Genomic DNA, 20,197 nt, shown 5'->3' with positions numbered 1-20,197 from the left:
CTTTTGGTGAACTATTAACCATGTTGTTATGTTGGATGGACATTGTTTGAAATTCATAAAAGAAGTCGATTTAACAATGAGATTCTATTTTTGCATATTAACAGTGGTTGTGTTTTGTAAATGTAAAGTTAAGTCTATATAGTCTCACTGGACGCTGTGTCCTCTTCATTGTGGTATTGTATTAGAGCCTTGCCTGTTCTCGCAGGATTACTTTCCTCAGTGTGGCCTAGGGTTCCCCAGTACCTGCTTATGGGGCCTGCTGATCCTCAGCTGATTGGCGGGCAGAAGCAGGCCAGCCAAGATGGTGGCAAGCAATCACTGTGCCTGGTGCAACACCCTTGCTTCTGGGTCGCACTGGAAGTGATGTTATTGCTCAGGGACAACAATCACACGCTTTCCTACATATTCTGCTGATTGCCTAGCAACCTTGATGGGGCCTCTCCTCAAAAGCATTGGGCAGCATCCTGTGCAACATCCAGCCACGTCCTTGCAGATCTACCCGGGCAGCAGCAGCCACAAGCCACTTCTTCACAGGCTCATTCTTGTGGAGAGAGCCTTAGCCTCTATCCTGCGTTTGCCCACTAGGGCAACTGGATAGCTACCGGGTGAAACAGGATGCTGGACTAGATGCACCCCTAGGGCGCTTATGCTCTTAATATTTTCTAGCCCTTTTTAAGAACCACAGGTAATATTTAAAAAAAAAAAACCCTCTCCTCCTAAGTCCTTAAACTACCCCAGGCAAGCAGACATTCAAATAAACTCCTCACACACTGACAAAATGTTGCCATTGCAAATGAAAGAAGCTCAATGAAAAAGATCTACTAAGAATGTGACAATGCTAAGTTTTGTGAAGATATGTAGTATAGTTTAATAGGCAGCTACTGTTAAGAGATGATCTGAATACAAAGGAATTTCAGCCAAAGACAAATTGAACAGATAAGTTACTGAAACAAGCCAGGCCTGGTGGGGAAAAAAATCAAGGAACCTTTGAGCAAGGTTTTTTTATTGTATGCTTTTTAAAATACTCCATTTTCAGCCAATTTTTAACCTAGCAAAACTGAAATCATTAGCTTCACAGACAGTTTCCTAGTACATGTACCAATTATTTATATGTCACAGCCCAGATACGTTTTCCAATTCTTTAATGCATGCCCTACTTTCTTTCTGTAAAAATATTCTATTGTCATGAACAGTTACAAAAGCTTTACCATCTCTTTTTTGCCGTATTTGTTATCTTGTAATTATGCCTTGCCTACCTGATCATAATCCCTCAAATGCAGATTATCAATATTTCACTATGGATTATTGATACAGATATTTAATAGGCTATTATTACACATTTTATCGCTCTGGAATAAAGTTTTTAAAAGTCTTAGTGCCACATGATCTAAAATGATGGCAGACCTTAGTTTTGGGCATTTCAGTGTAACTTTTGTGATTTACAACATACTCAAACCCACAGTGTTTCTGCTGGTTTTTTGCATGTTCCTTGACTATTTTGATTTGCCTTTCAATTTGAAAGACAGAGTTAAATATATAGAAAACCACTGCATATAGAAATGAGGGTCCTCCACTGAAGCATTCTGTGAATAGAATAAACTTTCTCTTCATGTCATGTGATTGTGAGGATCAGCTGCAACTCAAACTGGTCACCTGATATGCATACTAGTGCCATTTGTGGTGAGCCACTCAAGTGGCTCTGTCCTCCTGGTGACCCACTGGTTCCTCCTGAACTAAATATAGATATTTTAAAGTAATCCAGGGATTTGTAGCCTGGTTTTAATTAAGAGGATCCCCAAAATTCTCTTGGGATTTCCCGGTTTGTTTCCCTGCCTGGTTGTCTACTTTCCACTCAGTTTTCCAGCTTCCTTATTCAACTGTGTTTCCGCTCCCTGCAATCCTATTCCAGCTTCCTTTTCAAAAACTTGCTTGTCTTGGGACCTAGCCTGTAATGGACTCTGCCTTTTAATTATCTCTCTTGGGTAATACATATGCAGCCGTACTTCAAGGTCTGCACCAGCACACTATTTCAACTCTATTCTTAAAACCATAGATGCTCATATTTTAGCCCTCCATGTGCTCCACTGCGGAGATGGCCCAAACACCAGAATTATGGCTGTAGATAAAACAAGACTGTTCTGGTCCAAAAACAATCAACTGGCATCTGCAGAAGAAATCTACAGAAAGAAAATGCATTCGGAAAAATATTGTACTTCACCGTAAAGCTTTATAACCTAGTGTGGCATACTCGGCATCAGCAGCATTTGCAAAGAATTAAGAATTAGTGAAAAACTATGGAGTAGTTCTACAATATGGGAACGTCTGCACCCGGTCTTCCCATGGTTCTTATTTGGTGTTTGAATACTACACTGGAAGAAAGTATTTGATACAAGTAGACAGAACAGCATACAAGGATCCCGTGACCCCCTGACTGATCCTCTTAGACTGCATGTCTAAGAAGGCCCTCCCATATGCAATGCAGGTAGGGTTGCCAGGTCCAGGTTGGGAAATTCCAGGAGATTTGGGGGGCGGAGCCTGAAGAGGATGGGGTTTGAGGAGGGGAGGGGCCTCAGTAGGGTATAATTCCATAGAGTTCACCTTTCAAAGCAGCCATTTTCTGCAAGAGAACTGATCTCTGTTGCCTGGAGATCAGTTGTAATTCCTGGAGATCTCCAGCTATCACCTGGAGGCTGGCAAGCCTAAATGTAGCCACTTAGGGAATAGTTACCTTCTTCTGTTTTCTATCAGGGATTAGAAGTGCTGTAAGAAGCCATCCAATCCCTGCACAATGATTTGCACAGAAACACCATCACAGCCGGGTTCATTTGGCTAAAATATGGGTATAAATGGGGATGGGGGGGGGGACAGCTTATCATACTTTATACACAGAGCCTCCACATATATATTCAGAGACTCTATGTACAAAGTACAGTTAAATGCATGGAGGCTGGGATCCCCATGCACTGACCGTACCTAGAGTCCCACTCACCAGGTTAGGGGCAAAGCCCTGAGCAACAACTGAGTTCCACAGCCACAGGATCTGATAGACAGGGTTCAGCAGCTGGGTTCTGTCACAGTCCAAAGTCAAGTCTGAAGTCAAGCAGCATAGGTCAGAGACAAGATTCCAAAGCAAGTCTGTGGTTCAGGCAATGTTAGCAGCATAGTCCAGAAACAAGATCCAAAAGCAAGTTTGGGGTTCAGGCAATGTTCAGAGCGTGGCAATGCATGTGCAAACAGCTTGTTAGGACAGTCTGCAAGGCTGCAGACAAGTTGATGCCATATTGGCTCCCCCCTCAAAGCAGGGAGTTTTCCTACCGATGATGCTGAATCCAGTGTTAAGCTCATCTCAGGAGCCGAGTCAGCTCCTCTACTCATGAGGAGTAACAGGGACCAGATACTGCATTGACTCCTTGGTCTGTCCTGGTGTTTCCTCAGCAGAAAGAAGCCCTAACTCTTCACCTTCTCTGCTCCCAGGGGAGAACATGGCAGGTCTGGCAGCGGATGGGTTCCATGCTGGGGCCTCCTGTTGCCAGCAAAGGAATTTAAGTTGGCACTGAAGAATTTGCCCTCGCAGGGATCGTTTGCCAGGGTACTGCTCGAGGGCAGGTCCTCTTCCACCAATGAGGACTCATTCTCCAACACTAATCCAGGGGAGTCCATGACAACCAGATTTTAGTAGAGTTTTCCAAAAAAACCCACCCCCAAAACAGAAAAATTTCCCAGAAAGCTTTCCGATGGCTTAGAGAGTGACATGATTTAGAATGTTTATTTTGACTTACATTTACTAAACAAAATTTTAAAGTACCTCATGTTATTTTATGCTCTAATAGCAACAAATACTTTAACTGGAATATTTGATGGGGGGAGAGATTAAATCAATGTAGTTTAAATGTTAACACTCAAACAAACTCAAAAGTTTATGTGAAAAATATTTTTATTGGAATGTGTGTGTGTACAGCCACCCTACAAATTAACGACCTCCAAAGCATCCTATCATTAACAATCTTGCTCATGTCTTGCAGACTGAAGGCCCTGCCTTCCTTTATTGAGTCAATCCATCTCATGTTGTGTCTTTTCCTACCACCTTCAACTTTCCCTAGCATTATTATTTGTCTATTTGGCAGTCCACAGTATCCATAAATCTCTCCTCCAGTACCACTTTTAACATTTCTGTCTGTTTTCTTCATTGTCCACCTTTCGCATCCATTCATAGCAATGTGGAATACCATAGTATGAATTATCTTGAACTTGATCCCAAACAACATATCCTTATCCTTAAGCAAGATCCAGGTCCAGCTGCACCTTAAAGACCAACTAGATTTCCAGGGTATGAGCTTTCGAGAGTCAAAGCTCCCTTCATCAGATATATCAAACAAAGGGAACTCTGACTCTCAAAAGCTCATACGTTGGAAATCTAGTTGGTCTTTAAGATGCTATTAGACGCGGATCTTGCTCTTCAACTGCAGACCAACACGGCTACCAACTGAAACTAGTTTATCCTTAAGGATCTTTTCTAGTTTCTTCATGACTGCCCTTCCAAACTTTAGTTTCCTTCTGATTTCTTGGTTGCAATATTCCTTTTGGTTGATGATTAGGCCAAAGAATAGAAAATCTTTAACAATTTCAATTTCTTCATTGTAAACCTTACAATTGTGAAATTCCTCAGTAGTCATTACTTTTGTCTTCTTGATGTTCAGCAGTAATCCTGCTTTAGCACTTTCTTCTTTAACCTTCATCAGTGATCATTTCAAACCTTTGCTATTTTTTAACAGTAATGGGATGTTATCTGTTAATGTTCCTTCAACCAATTTTTATTCCATCTTCATCTAAATCTACTCCAGCTTTCCTTATTATACGTTTTGCAGATTGATAGAACAGATAGGGAGACAATATACATCCTTGTCTGACACATTTGCCGAGTGGAAACCATTCTGTTTCCCCATATTCTGTCCTAACAGTAACCTCTTGTCCAGAGTTCCTCGGCCCCCATCACGATTGGACGGTGCTGATTTGACTGATGGTTCCTGTAGGGGGTGAATGCTGGTGTCTCCACTTTGAACATTATGTCTTGAGTGACTCTGCTGGGAGTTTAGACTCTTGACAGACTCTAAACTCCTGACAGTACTGCTGCCATTTTCACTGACACACACAAACCCCCTCAGCGTGTTAAAGTGTGTAAAGACAATATAGCATGTAATTCTCTTATATTGGTTAAATTTAAGAAAACACTGGAGGGTACTGAAAACTGACACACTATTTTCAGGAAACCCAAAGAATTGTGCATGATACCCCACAGACATAGATGTTCACTCATCCATTTCAACAGAATTTTACTCTTATCTGTTGAGGTCACTAGTGCACTCATCACCTGCATTACATGCTAGGGCCGTATCAGACTACTGACTCTATTATCCCACCATGTAAAAAGAAACGTATATAGAAGAATTTCAACTTGGTTTTTTTTACATTTTTGAGTATTACTTGTGGTTGTATTCCCCTCCCCTTTACAATTCAATAAACCATATATGTACTCCTTCACACAATTGCTATGGACAATTGGTGAAAAAAACCAATTAGAATATTTTAAATAGCCAAGCTTTCATAACTCTGTATTAACAACAATTCACAATTAATTGCTATTAATTTTATGAAACAATCTTTAGAAATGGAAATTTGTCTGCAGAAAAATAAGGCTCTGGAATTTTTTTCTGCCTCACATCTCTGCTGTAGGGGTAATGAGAAGTTTAGCAAATATTAAACAAACTTCCCCGAAAGACATCTTACTACCACTACCAGTTTTTCTTTATACTGTCAAGTCACAGGAAAACACTGTATGTATTCTACGGTTCAAAGTTCACTCAGACTTAACTGTGAAGCTGACAAGCTTGGTCTGTGTGAACTTTCAAATATGCTGTAGGATTTTCTGCAGTACACATGAGTTCTGTAGCACACATGCAAGGGTTTGTCAATAGACAACACAGAAAGAGCCCCTGAAGACAGAAAATTTAATAAACTTACATGGACAGCAAAAAGCAACACAATGTATGGAGCTATCCCCATGCACAAGAAAGGAAAGAAAAACCAGAAGAGAAATAGTATTATCAAAGGTCAAGAATAAACCTGTAGCAGAGGAAAATGGGAAATCACAGAGGGAGCAGAGCTTTGCTACATTAGATAGTGTTGAACCTGCTGCTATCTTCTCCCAAAATCTACATTATATATGTGTATGTGTGGGCTTATAAATGGTTTCTGTTGTGTACATGAAGCATTTCTTTTAAAGTTTTCTGAACAGCTTATTACTTTATGCTTAAAATAATCAGGAACAGCAATATCAGATAAAACATACCTAAAAAGTTTGTGCACTTTTTCTTACATAGTTGGCAAGATCAACCATCCAACACTTTAAAAGCATTTGATATTATAGGCACCTCAAATGCAACAAATCTAGGAATTAAATACAGTATAGGATTCTTCTCTATGGAACACATTCTGCAACAATTCTTTGACAGGCTATATACCATGCACAGCTTAAATTCTGATCCCTGTCTGTGGTGCTGAAACTACAGTATGGCTGAACTTAAGGGACACATTTTGATATTGCTCCTCCATGTCTGAAGCAAACATATTCAGAGCTACACTCCACGTTACACAAAAGAAAATGCTTGTTTTCCCACTTAGATCCAATTAAATTCAACAGCAAAACTACATAATATGCCTTCATTCTCCGGGTTGGCTTTTGATTTATTAAACCAAATCTTCATTTTCATCCCAGAAGACCACCTGGTCTCTGCCTTATATACCATGAAAGAAATGTCAAGAGGTTCTGGGTTTTTTTAAGCCTGTCATTACAAGGCATGTGACTTACCTGTTACTTTACAAGCTTCTACAGCATCATCTGGATGTTGGTGAGAGAACGGAGACAAAAAGATGGGATCCTCTTTATGGCTGCACATCTCATCATTCACTTTTTCCTCTCTATTCATTGCTGCTAATTTCTCTGAAGAACTGGGGACAGCCTCTTTGAGACCAATCCCCTCTTCCTTCGATGCCCCCAACAGAGCCATATTCTCCAAAGATGTTTTTGCATCTTTTAAAAAAGCAGCTATTCTTTCTTCACCTTGGGGACACTCAAGGGCAGCAAAATCCTCTTTGTTTGGCACCAGGGTCATTAGTACAGTATTTCTTTCATCATCCTCACACTCTTTCTGCTGTTCTGATAAAGCAGTGGGAATGGCTTTCTCCATTCCTTGTGGAGTCTGCTAAGTCAATTTCACAACCCAAACATCAAAGCTTTGGTGGATTTGCAACAATTACTGCCAGAAAACCTGTAAAAGAAATGGATGTCAAAATATCTAATATTCAGAAGGATTCAGGCGACTCTCATTCACCCAGCCTTCTTTAAACAGTTTGTTAAGGTCTAATATATGTCTAAAAATCCATTACACAGATTCAGAACTCAAGCTAAAGTTAGCTACCTTCTAACAGTGCCCATCTCCTCTGTCTACCCATCCCATCCAAATAAACTAACTTCCAGTGTGACATAGCATTTTTTCTGCCCCAAAGTCCCTCTTTGGTTAAGATTATATGAAACAGAATGTGTATTTAGGGAGAACAACTATAACAAATATACAATTTCTCCTGCAGTAAGAAACAGATTTTTATATTGTTCTGCATTTCAGATTGTCTACCAATGCTTCCCGGAAAACAGCATGCCCATGAAAGAGAATGCTACCAAGCAGGCACAAATTGGTCAGGAACAAGCATATATAATGGGCAAGGAATGCTGGTAAAACACAGAATACAGTACTCCATCCTCAACAGCCCAATCCAATGTATGTTTATGCGAAACTATGGTCCACCCAACCTTGATATAAAAATATATTATGCAAATAGTTTTAGCCAAGCGACCATAGGAAGTGCTACAGGAAGGCCCTGTCTAGTCCACAGGAACCATGCTGATTTCTTCTTAACTTGTTCTAGCGGATCAAGATAGTGCTCTCAAGAGCCAGGAGCAGAGGGTCTATTTGGAGCCTTGAGAAATCGCTGCTACTTGACAGAGCAAGATGAGTATAAGAGCACAGAGCCAACAGAAAAGCAACAAATGCAGTTACCAGGAGGAGATAAGTACCCAAAAGTGACACCAAGTGAGGCTGTGGCTGCCAAGTATGGCTGGTGGATGAGGGATGCAAGACAAAAATACAATAGACAAACAGCTTGACAGAATTTTTTCCCCTCAGGACAATACTTGTTGTCAGGGGTCATTTCGTAGAAAAAGAGCTGGAGGAACTCAGCAGCATAACTCATTAACATATGCCACACCCCTTGCTATCACCGGAAGTGTGTCATTAGCATAACTGATTTGCATATGCCACACCCCCTGACATCACCTGTCCTAGCTGTTTTGGACCCAATCCTGGCCATTCAAGGCCAAAATTGGGCCCAAAATGGTAAAAAGGGGCTGAAAATGGCTGAAAATGGGCCCAAATGGTCAGGATCAGGCCACTGCTGAGCGGAAAAGTGATCCACTACCTGTCAGAGGCTCAATCCAGGCCGTTTCGGCTCCAATCCAGGCCAAAACAGGCCCAAATTGGCCGAGAGTCAGGTGGGCAGGGGCACCTGACATGTGACCTCTTTGGGGAACTGCCGGAACTGCATTCCTGTGTGTTCCCCCTCAAAATGAGCCCTGCTTGTTGCACCTTTCCTCTGTGCAAACTGTTCCTGGGGACACATCTGCCAGACAAACAACAGCTATCATTCCAAAATTATTTGTCCCCTCTGTTCTGCTCTGGCATGAGCTAGGACTGACCTTGTGAATCCCATTTTACAGGTTTGAGTTCAAATATACTTTTTAAAATAACCCCAAAAGTGTGCCTGTTCAAATACTTTGCCTGGAACAAGGAGAAAACACGGTTCAGTTTCTCAGCCACTCTAGCCAATCAGAGTTGGGTTGTGAATAAAAGAACCAACAGGGTATGTCACCAACAGACCTCTGACAAATGTCATTGCACAGAATGTGCTGGCCACAGTGGACTGATGCATTGCCAGGGCATCCTCTGCTCTACACCTTTGCCAGAGCAAAGCACAGCAAAGTGCTTGATAAGGAAATTATTTTGGCAGCCACTGAGTAACTAATTTATCTCAACCATCAGTTGTCAAAGGAGCAGTTCAGGCACAAAAATCGCAACTCCATAGCACCCTTAAAGAGGACCAAGCCCAGAAAGACAAGACAGAAATCTAATCATTTATCATAGTTGCTGTGAATACACACAGAAAATAAGGTGATTAACGGCTTTCAGGTGTCTTTAGACACCTTTCCCAAACATGGCCAGTTCAGAAGTGTAATAGTTCTTCCTTGGACAGCCTTCAATTGACCCATCAACCAAATAGTATGATGTTTTCATTACAGCCACTTAAACTAGATTCTAAAAGGAAGAACTGCTTCCAGTACCTAGACTAAAAAGATACTCTTATCTCTTGGGTGAGCAGATCACAAGGTCAAGTATTTAAAAGGGACTATTGCAGGGTTTTACTCCCAAGATTAATCTGACGAAGAAACTGACAGAATGAGGAGTTAGGGCTGTCAACATACATAGTGCTTCACAGAACAAAAGAGTAGAAAAGACAGGCTCTGTCCCCAAGCAGCTTACAATATACATTTCAATAATTGGGTGGGAAGGGAGAGGCAAAGGTAACAAACCACACAGAAGGGACAGGACAGCCAAAGAATACTTTCAGTACAAGATCTTTTCCTTCTTACAAATGCAGTAGAATTAACACAGACAGACCATTAGCAAATCCAAGGTTAGTTTCCTAAGAATATCTTAAGACTCTTGTGTCTTCTGTCTTCCTGAGAGGCAACGACTTCCATAAAAGAACACTCTTCCATGACCATTTCATTTTCTGTGTTCCCTTCCATGAGAATCACAAATCAGGCCACATGCTCCACAGTACACTTGTATGCTATGTTTTCTGAAGATGCTAAATAGCCTGGCTACATCGCCATCCAATTAATACACTGCTGGTCTGTGCTCAGTCACCTTTCTTTTCCATAAGCTCATTGTTGCCTACCCCACAGAATTGTTAGAAGGCTGAATACAAGATTGCAAAGCATATTAATAACTTCATCATAATGAAAAAGCATGCACTCATTCTTCTTGCTGCAACCACAAACCTTCAAATATGCAGCGCATGTTTAATCAATGTCTGCCTGAACACACAAGCAGCCTGAAACGATTGTTCTAAGTGAGTTAAAACAAGACCCCTCTTTAAAAGAAAGTTAATTCCTGGAGTTTGATGCCTAATCTATTCATACTAATTAGCTCTTTACTATCAGTTAACAAACCTCTAAATTACATTCATTTCTTCAGTAATGCGTGATGGGAGTAATCTGCCAATCAGTTACGTGACCAAAGGATGCTAGCTGGCACTCAGGAGTTCAGTCTTTCATACACAGCAATGCAATCTGCCATCTGCAAACTGTCTGCTCCTACTCCTCTGTAACCTTCTCCTACCCCTGCCTTGGCCCACCTTTTTTGCCATTATCACCCACACTCACCTCCCCAGATTATTTTTGACACAACTCAGTTTCCAACTGAAAAGGAGCACAGCAGTTGAGCAGCTGTGATTTCCCTCTTTCTGTTCCACTCAGACTTGAAAGGTTTACCAGTCTTTTAAACTGGAAAACAGCGTGACATGAAGAGGGGGGAAAGCAAGCAGCCGCTGTTGTGTTGTGCTTCATTTCTTTATTAGAAATAGCAACTGAAGCAATATAGGCGGGGGAGTGGGTGCCACAGCAGCTACAGGGGTGGAATAGGGGTAGCAACATGGGGAGACAACCGAAGAGAAAGCACCAAGGCAAATAGAATGGGAGGAAGGGTGCATGAGTGCCTCCCAAGTTTTTTTTATAGTTCTCATACATTTGGGCAGAACAGAACTGCTATTTAAATGTAATGGGGGAAGACGAAACCGATTCTCATTCTGGCATCCCTTCCTCCTCCACAACTGCCCAAACCTCTAAGTTCTTTCCCTACCTGTGAGGACACAGAACGTGGAAATATTACAAGTCTGATACCACAGAAGAGCTTTCTCAAAAGAAGCATAGGACCAGCAAAACAGGAGGTTTAAACACACACATGCACACACAGTTTAGGTCTAACATACCTTAGAACACTGTCACCTAGATTCCAAATCCAATACAACTCAGTGCTCACCTTTAACACTCTCCATGTCAGCATCTTTGCAGGAGTTAAAGAATTCTAGTACTTTAGTTTAGCCAAGAACTCTGGCAGTTTAATAAATTTTATAGGCTGTAGCTAGGGGCTTTCATCCCTTATTCTTAAAGCTGTAACTGGCAGAAGGAAGAAAAGTTTATGTGCTCAAGGGAAGGGAGATGGTAACTTATCAACATATATTGTGAACCTATGAAGCTGTCTTATACCAAGTTAGACCATCGATCCATCTAGCTTAGTATTATCTGTGACTGGCAGCTGCTTTCCAGTCTCATGCAGAAAAAAGGTATGTTCTAGGTCTGAGTCTTTAGAGACACTCTTTACCATAATCCCACTGGAACTATGTAGGTGCTGTTTTCAATTTTTTAAAATATAAAATATCTCTGAGACTGAAAGCTTATATTCATATAAGTAACAGTCCTACAATATAGTGGGAGAATATTATACAGATATATGCACTATGTCTAAATTGGCTACATGAACAAATGGGAGAATTAGCCAGGGGATGGGCTGGTGGTAGCAATATGGGGGATACAACTGAGGAAAACCAAATGATGAAAAAAGAACCAGGGAGGGGGAGATGAGCGAGTGCTACCTAAGTTGTTTTCACGGTGGTGTCTCGCAGAACTGCCATCCAAACATAAACTCAGTAAGTACCTCAATGAACATTAATCTAAAACTGGATTGACAGACAAATGTGATCTATTCTAGGGGCCAATCCTAAACAGTTCTATTCAATGGGGCTCACTCCCAGGAAAATGTTCTTAGGGTTGGACTGCTGATATGGTTCATTTCTAGTTACCAGTGATTTTTCTCTCTCATCTGCTTGTTTTAACCTTCCCTGAGTCTTCCTGGGCATCTCTGAGGCACAAACTAATTTCAGCCCAAGTTGAGTAAAATAATTTTTGAATTAATTTATTCAAAACATTATATAACACTTTTCCAATGCTCAAAGTAGTTAATTCTTTTAGGCATTAAGTCTCATCTTACTGTATTAAGTCTCACCTGCTCTGTAGCTACATGAAGAGACCCAAATAGGAACTTTGAGACTGGGGAGCACAACTGGTCTTTCTCCAAATAATGCCTACAATCAACAACACTTCCGCCCTAACCACTCCTGCTCACAGAGTTCATCTTACACTTCCATTATTCCCATCAACTAACATGACCTTAACCTTCAGTACGCACTCAGCATTTGGGGCACAATCCACCCTATGCTATCTTCAGCAGCCCAGACCACTAGATCATTGCCAATGCAAAGTATCACCAGCTCAACATCAGACAACTTGTCATTGTCTAGGAGTGCACATCTGTGACATATGTTCAATGCCCCACTTAATATCTATTTGGTTATTATAAAAATGAATGCAGTATAAAGAACTTGAATAGAAAACCCTTTCTTATATGTGATTAACTCTGACATGTCAAAGAACAAATTTACCGTAAGTCCATACCATTTCCAAAGATTTCTACAGCAATGGCAGCTATTTTTCAAGGAACCAAACCTTGCGACCTGGTCCTAACCTTGTTTACTCAGAAATGTCTCATTACTTTCTATTGGCTTTTTTTCCAAGAAGGCAAGTTTAGGATTCCAATCTTCCGCGCTGTCCCAAAAGATCCTCTGATTAGCTGTGCCTGCAAGCCACTGGAAAACTGCCTGAGGGAAAGCTCTCATCAACTGAACTGCCAGTATCAATTATATAAACCTAAACAGGAAGTCTTGTACAAAGGAGACCCCAAAGACAAGTCACATCCATAGCCAATTAGCCTCACTATTGGAGCAGTTCCTGCAGCTGAGGTCAGTTAAGGATCACCGGTATGTTTCCTTAACAGCAATAACTTTATGTACTGTGACAAAATACAGGCGCTGAGGATCAAGGATAAAGGCTGGTGGGCACCATCCAGTAAAACTCCCAGACTCTCAAAGTGTGGGTCAAGCAGGTGCCCTCTCTCAGGTAGTCTCTCTTCCCCTGTCTAGCAGGATCCCTCATCCGTTCCCCTTGTTAAGGACCTCGCAAGCATTGGCATCCCAAGCCTTGGCTCTTCCAGCGTTCTCGCATACAACCTCCCTCCTGGACCATCCCCTTTGGTCTTATTACCGCATATGTCACGTTCTGGTACCCCTCACTTTAGGCGCGCCTCTGACTCGCCCGTCTCTTGCAAGCCCCCTTCTGGACACGCTCCATCTTGCCCAACACTTGCCCTGCTTCACGTGCGCTCCTGGACACCTGCAGCATCTTGAATTGGCCGGGACGAGCCTCCCCGGGAGGGACCTGCCTCCGTCCCGTCCAGATGCACCGCCAAGCCGCCCGCCCTTCCCCGCTTCACTCGCAAGGGCAGCCGGACCCCCCGCTCGGGCTGTGGCCTACCTGTCACTTACCTCTCTGACAGCCGCGCTCATTTCCCGGGCGCCCTCCCTCCTCCCGCCTCCCTGTCACTTGTCCCCCTTCCAGGCGCCGCCTCCGCGTCCCCTCCCGGCTCCATCCCCTCCGGTCAGGTCCCTCTTCCCGGCTCCGGGGCGCACTCACCCTCGTGGGCTCAGCGCCGCCGCCCGCCGTGGGTGCCCGGGGCTGGGTCGGCTCTCCTGCTCCGCCGGGTCCCCGCCGGCAAGCCCTGCTGCCCCCTCCGCTCCCCTCCCCCGCCGGGCTCCGGCCTCTTCAGCAGCAGCAGCCGAGGCCGCCGCGCCGGGGACATGGTGCCTTTAAATCCCCCCCCCCGCCTCTTTGCCCGGCTGCCTGCGCCGATCCGGCCGCTTTCCCCCCCTCCGCCCAGAGAGCGTCGCAATCGCAGAGCGTCTCTAGCAACGCGACGGCCGCAGCGCCATGATGGGAGAGGCAAAGCGAGGACCCCCCCCCCCCTCCCGCCTCGTCCACGGGTGACGTAAAGGCCTCGGGCACCATATTGAGGGCGGCCTGCGGCGGGGGCTGCGCTTGCCTTCCGCCACGGAGACAGCGAAGCCACGCAACGCCTTCTCTCCGTTAAGCGACTAGAAGAGGAAGGCGAGCCTGGAGCAACGTTATGGGCAAAAGCAGAGGGGAAGAAGGGGGAGCTCGACAGGTGTGAGGCGCTGCTCCGTCCTGACACGTCACGCTCAAAGATACTGGCGGATACATTCACCCTGGGCGTGAGGGAAAGCTGCCGCCTGAGGTGACTTAATTCCTGGCTTTCACCAGGCACCTGCTCTTGCCGTGCGACGTCTAGAAGCGCTAACCTCGAGACGTCTAGTACTTACTCCTTCGTGCTCCAGCGCGGATCCACCACGCATGCCGGGAACGGAAGGCACCCCCTGTTGGAGAGCCTGGTTGGTGCCCTAAACGTCCCAAACACGCGGGTGCCCGACAGAGGTTTCATAAGAACATGTAACGTTCGTCAGAACGTTTTCTTTTCTCCCGCCCCCCCCTCCCCCCGAGGCAATTCAGGAGGGTAGAAACCCTAACCCAAACAACCCGGCTTGTTATGACCGGTAAATGACCTTACGGGAGCCATCCACGCTTACAGGCACGTTCCAGTGGGTGAGTGGATGACTCGTGCCTTTGCCCAATACGGTCATTGTGTGCCCAAAGTGTAACAAACAGGACATCTCCTTGATCTGCAAATACAACTAATAAATGACGTTGAAATATATTTTATTGTAAGTTGAAATAAACATGTTTCCCCCCTTTCATCCCAAGTGAGGTTACCAGTTCTTAAGGCTCTGAGGCATAAAAAATACAACAAAAATTAAACATTTTTGATGTTATGCGTGTTTACTTGGAAGTAAATTCTACTGATCGTGATGAGATTTATTCGCAAGTAAGTGTGCATACAATTGCCACCTTCATAATAAAGACCTCCACGTCTAAAACCTTAGACAGTTTTGCCAGTTAGCATAGACAATGTCAAGCTAGTGGATGACCTAACTCACTTGCATTATGTAAATGAATAGAATAGAATAGAATAGAATAGAATAGAATAGAATAGAATAGAATAGAATAGAAGCATGTCATTCTCTATGTCCCTCTTACACATTTTAGCTGACTTCCCATGTCATCTAGTTCCAGTCATGGCCAGCAGTAGACATTTTCTTTTGGCTTCAATGACATTTAGTAAGGAAAGCCATCTCACAAAGCCTCCACAGGGGAATTAATATCATTTTAATTGGTAGCATTCTGAATACTGTAGAAACATGGCCATATCTTTGGCAATTTGTTGATTTGATGAGCACAGCCTTGATTTTGTATGATTTTGCATTGCTGATCTTCAGTATAATTCTAGATTTACAGGAAAACAATTGCTTTTCCTTGGTTATTTAGAATGAATACTTTTGAGAGCCTCTCTAAATAAGAAAAGTTACACGAGGTCGCTCAAGTGAAGGGAGGCACAATGCTAACTGGGAAGCCAAGTACTAAGACAGATCGGAAGGCTTTGTCAATTTCCCTATCCACAGAGCCTGCATATGTCACTCCGTAGGGGATTTGTCTATTTTCTCTTCAGCTCCCAGAAAGGGAGGCAAAACTGATAGAGCCTTTGGGGAGCTGAAGAGGAAATAAATGAACTCCCTGAGCAGTGATATTTGCAGGCTCTGTAGAGTGGGGAAATTGACAAAGCCTTCTGACCTGTCTTTTTAGTACTAGGCTTCCCAGCTTCACTTAGACTCTGAGAATGTACCACTTCTAGAGGTGAATGAACTGTACTTAGTTAAATCCTACTATATAAAAGGCAAGCCGTATTGGTAACAACTCACCTTTTATCCTTGTGCAGGCGCATTGCCAATGACTCTGGCCTCGATGCCACTGTGAAGTGCCTGCTTGCGGCTGGGAGGGGGCCTGCTGAATCATTGGCCTAAGCATTTCTCCCTGTGCCTCCCCTCAGCGCCCTCCTGCTCTGGCCTCCAGGCCACTGCAAAGCGCCCACTTGTTACCAGGAGAGGGCTTGCCAAATCAGTTCTCTAGAGCCGGTTGTAGTTTTTCACACAACAGGCATTATTTTTCACCTTAAATAATTGTGCTACAAAATTGCGGGTTTACTTAAATAGGTTCAAATTCTGTTAATTCTCCAACCAATATACCCATGAGAAATAGTGTTATTCACAGGGGCGGCGCAAGGGTTTGTGGCGCTCGTGGCCGGCCAGCTGGGCACCCCCCGCGTGCACCGGCCTGCATGATGACATCATGTGTGACATCATCATGGGAGCGTGCACGCTGCCGCTGGCCCAATCTCTGCGGCGGGCGACCTCCGAGCTCTCCCGCTCGGTTGCCTGCACCGCTGCAGATGCCTGCCCGTGGCGGCTGCGCCTGGCCAGGGGCTTGTGCTGGTGGCAGCGCGGGGTGGGAGGGATAAGAGGCTGCTGCTTTGTGGTGCGTGCTCCCGCCCCCTGCGCCACCTCCGGCGCTCCCTCCAGCACCCCGCACCTGAGGCCACCGCCTACCTGGCCTCAATGAGCGCACCGGCCCTGGTTATTCACAATATTGGTTTTAGAAATCATATTTCCTAATGTAGTTTTTCTTCCAAATTACAGCCCCAGAAAACAAGGAATCTGTATAACCTTAATGAAACAGATGCATTGTCATGTAGTGACTTCTGCATTCCACAACCCCTTTTAACAGTCATTCATCTGAACAAGACTCACTATTAGAAAGTGACTACATTTTAAATTGGACAGATAACACATAGTCAGTGAGAAAGGCAGACTATAAATGTAGTTAATAAATATAAAAAATAAATTGCGATATATCAGGCATTGAAAAACCTACCCGTTGACCTGTGTCACAAGTCTGGCTCTGGGAAACCATTTTTCCAGAAAGAATGGGGTGTAAATAAAGCTCATGCTGCCTGGACGTATTGCACAGACCCTAGAATCTTCTCCAAGTTAATGTCTGCCAGTAATTATTAGATAAGTATGCTTCCCTACACCTCATTAAGCATCATTGTCTGGTGGCCAAATGGATCAAATGAACCACTTGCAGGACAGCTCTTGCATGCACTAATCACATCCTTTCAACTTGCATAGTTCAAGTAGTGCAGCCCATGGTTGTGGCAAGACTTTAAAGCAGGAATCTATGAGGTTTTCTCTCTGCTGGTTATATAAAGTTTTGAAGGCTTGTGAAAGGTTGTTTACTAGAAACTGTTGCAGGAGAAACAAATGTTGCAGGTAGTAATTCTGCAATAACTAGTATTACCATGGGAGTATTACTGAGTAGTCAGAGGAGAACTGGGTATTACTGAGTAGTCCCTCCTCCATATTATAAAGTTCCATTTTCTACCATCTAATAATGGAGTTTTTGACTGGAGGACAAAAGTATTACACATTTTCTGATCTCCATATTGTAATACTGACTTTGGATTCTATTGACACTTATTGCTGTGGCGGGAATTTTTGAGGGGACCCCCTCTCTCTGGATTCCCCTCGCCACTTCGGTTCTTTGTCTCGGGGAGCCCCTTACCAAAGGCTTGTATGAACGTAAGCACCAGAGGCTTATATAAATGCAAGTGCTAATCTAGCTCTCCCTAGCACTAATCTGGGCTGCTGCTGCTGCAGAAAAGCACCTTTGTACAGACAAGTTCTTAACCAAAACTGAAAGTTTATTTAAAGGCAAGAAAAGAGATACAAAGTAGCAGAACAAGGCTCTGTAGCGGAGCCTGTCTGCCCTTGACTCCCTTACAGCTAGCAAGAGAGATAAAGCATGCAATAATACAATACAGAGTCCCTACCCCCCAACAAGAATGCTCTTCTGACCCCTGTTGAAAACACCAGGACTAAACAGGTCTCTGTGTGTTCCCAAGAGGTAGTGTAGAGTGCCTTCTGCCTAGCACTTTTATAGACTGATTCTCCAAAACTCATGCGTAGTTTAACACCTCATCAATTGCGTAGGCTTTGTTCTTCAAAGGTATTTCTAATATCCAGATGTAACAAAAACATGATTTCTTGATATGCATTCTAGCTAAAACTGTAAATAACAAAGGAATTTTGACACTTCACCAGTCATTGACAGGGTCTGCCTGTTCCTGCTGGCAGATAAAATGATGTCCCTTAAGCTTCTCTCTCCTGTCCTTCTGTGATTTACGCGTATAGGCCAAGGGGCCATTTGCCGATTAACATCTAACTCATGACTCTATCTGGTTCATGTCACAGGAGGGTGTTAAGACCTTCAGCCAGCTCTCAAGAAACGAAACTTACATGGAATGAAACTTATATGCAGAGAGCTTTAGGAAGGTGCTTTTAAGAATAAGACTAGTTCTATATTACAGTTTGGGCCTAGCCTGGATCCAAACTCCAAAATTCTCACAACAACTGCACTACAATAAATTATTCTTCCATTGTACTCACACTTGCAACATTTGTTTCCCTCTCAGGAGACTGTGTACTTTAATTAGCACTAAAGGTATATTAAAATGACAGCTTGCTTTTTTACACTGTCATGTGCTTTCCCACTTCCTAGTTGGTAAGTAGTTCCAGGTACAGGGTCTGGTTCTATTTATTTATTTACTTACTTATTTTATTTATAGTCCGCCTTTCTCACTAAGACTCAAGGCAGATTATTCAATGTAAGTCAGTATGATCAAGCAGAAATCCAATATAGAGCTGAAACAATGCTGTAACAAAACATAAGTAAATTGACACGACATATTAAACAATGTGGAAACTATCCAGTAGGAGCATACTTACAGCAACAGGCAATATGCAGCAGTATAGTCTACAGTCCCTATCCCTTTACCCAATGAATCTCTCTGAACCATTTTCGTACAGGGCAGCCCCAATTGTGTGTGTAAAAAACCCTCAATAATTCAGTTTTACATAATTTGTGGAAAGCCAAGAGTGTGAGAGTTTTTCTGATCTCTTCAGGCAGGCCATTCCATAAGGTGGGGACCACCACAGAGAATGTGCATGTATGGGCAACTGTTGATGTTGCCCATCTGCAAGTAATTCGATGTGGCAGGAAAACCTGAGAGGTCAGAGGGATCAAAATGACCGCCAGAACAACAGGTGAATGTTCTTTTAGTAGCATACTAGAGACTTGTAATATTTGCTTTATTTACAAAATAAATAAATAAAGTAGAACACTGGTGGAGGGAAACAGATTCTTCTACAGTGTTATTTTAAAGGCTCACCACAACCATGATATGTTCCAGGGGCCTGGAGGAGCAGCACCTATTCAGTGAAGGTTGCAGGAATCCTCCAGGATAACCTTCTGGGCTGGTAATCTTCCTCTAGGAGCAGGAGTGGATTCTGTTCGCTATATAGGATAATCTCTTTTAGGAAGTACAGGGTTGGGAGAGGGAAAGATTCAGGCTTTCTTGGACGGTGGGGATAAGAACAGACCTCAAAAGTCAAGGCCAGCAAGATGCCGGAGAAAGGTAAAGACATTAAAAGAGCATGAACAAGATTATTTTCACTGCCTCTTAATTCACCATCATGGTGGTAATAGAAGGTCATAGTCAAGATGATTCCATTAAGTTTTCAAGGCAAGAGACGTTTAAAGTTAGTTTGCCATTGCCTGCCTCTGTGTAGCAACCCTAAACTTCCTTGGTAGTCTTCCATCCAAGTACTAACCAAGGCTGACCCTGCCAGGTGTATTGCCCTTACCTGGATAGCCCAGGTGAACCTGATCTTGTCAGATCTCAGAAACTAAGCAGGGTTGGCCTTGGTTAGTAACTGGATGGGAGACCTCCAGTGAAGACCAGGACTGCATAGGTAGGCAATGGCAAACCACCTCTGTTAGTCTCTTGCCTTGAAAACACTACCAGGGGTTTCCATATGTGAACTATGATTTGAGGGCACTCTCCACCACCACCAAGGGTATATTACTCTATTCATTCTTTTGCTCAGATTTTTTATTTATGTATTTATTTATTTATATCCTGCCCATCTGTCCAATCAGGGCCGCCATAGCAGCTAACAATTAATACAGAATAATAAAATATATCTTGTTACGCAGCTGTTGCTCAACTGTATGCCTTTTCTTTTTGTAACCAAGTCTAGCTTGTCCAAG

At 43.4% G+C, this 20,197-nt stretch overlaps 1 protein-coding gene across 2 annotated transcripts in view; it reads right to left on the bottom strand.

Annotated features, from left to right (window-relative positions):
• LOC129328123 (protein Wiz-like) overlaps positions 1-13,789 on the bottom strand; it is a 76,875-nt gene extending 63,086 nt beyond the window's left edge. The window contains exons 1-2 of one of the 2 annotated variants that reach the window (XM_054976915.1): positions 13,757-13,789; positions 6,866-7,325 (exon numbers count right to left, since the gene is read on the bottom strand). In XM_054976915.1, coding sequence (XP_054832890.1) covers positions 6,866-7,244 — 379 coding nt within the window. In that variant the 5' untranslated portion in view covers positions 7,245-7,325; positions 13,757-13,789. Of the gene's footprint in view, positions 1-6,865; positions 7,326-13,608; positions 13,645-13,756 lie in introns of those variants that run through there. The other variant, XM_054976914.1, reaches the window with a different exon arrangement.
• Between the last annotated feature and the right edge of the window lie 6,408 nt (positions 13,790-20,197).

This window comes from Eublepharis macularius, chromosome 4, assembly GCF_028583425.1.
Source record: "Eublepharis macularius isolate TG4126 chromosome 4, MPM_Emac_v1.0, whole genome shotgun sequence".
In the NCBI taxonomy this organism is placed as follows: domain Eukaryota; kingdom Metazoa; phylum Chordata; class Lepidosauria; order Squamata; family Eublepharidae; genus Eublepharis; species Eublepharis macularius.
Note: the sequence above shows the minus strand (reverse complement) of the source record. Positions and strands in the feature narration are given on the sequence as shown.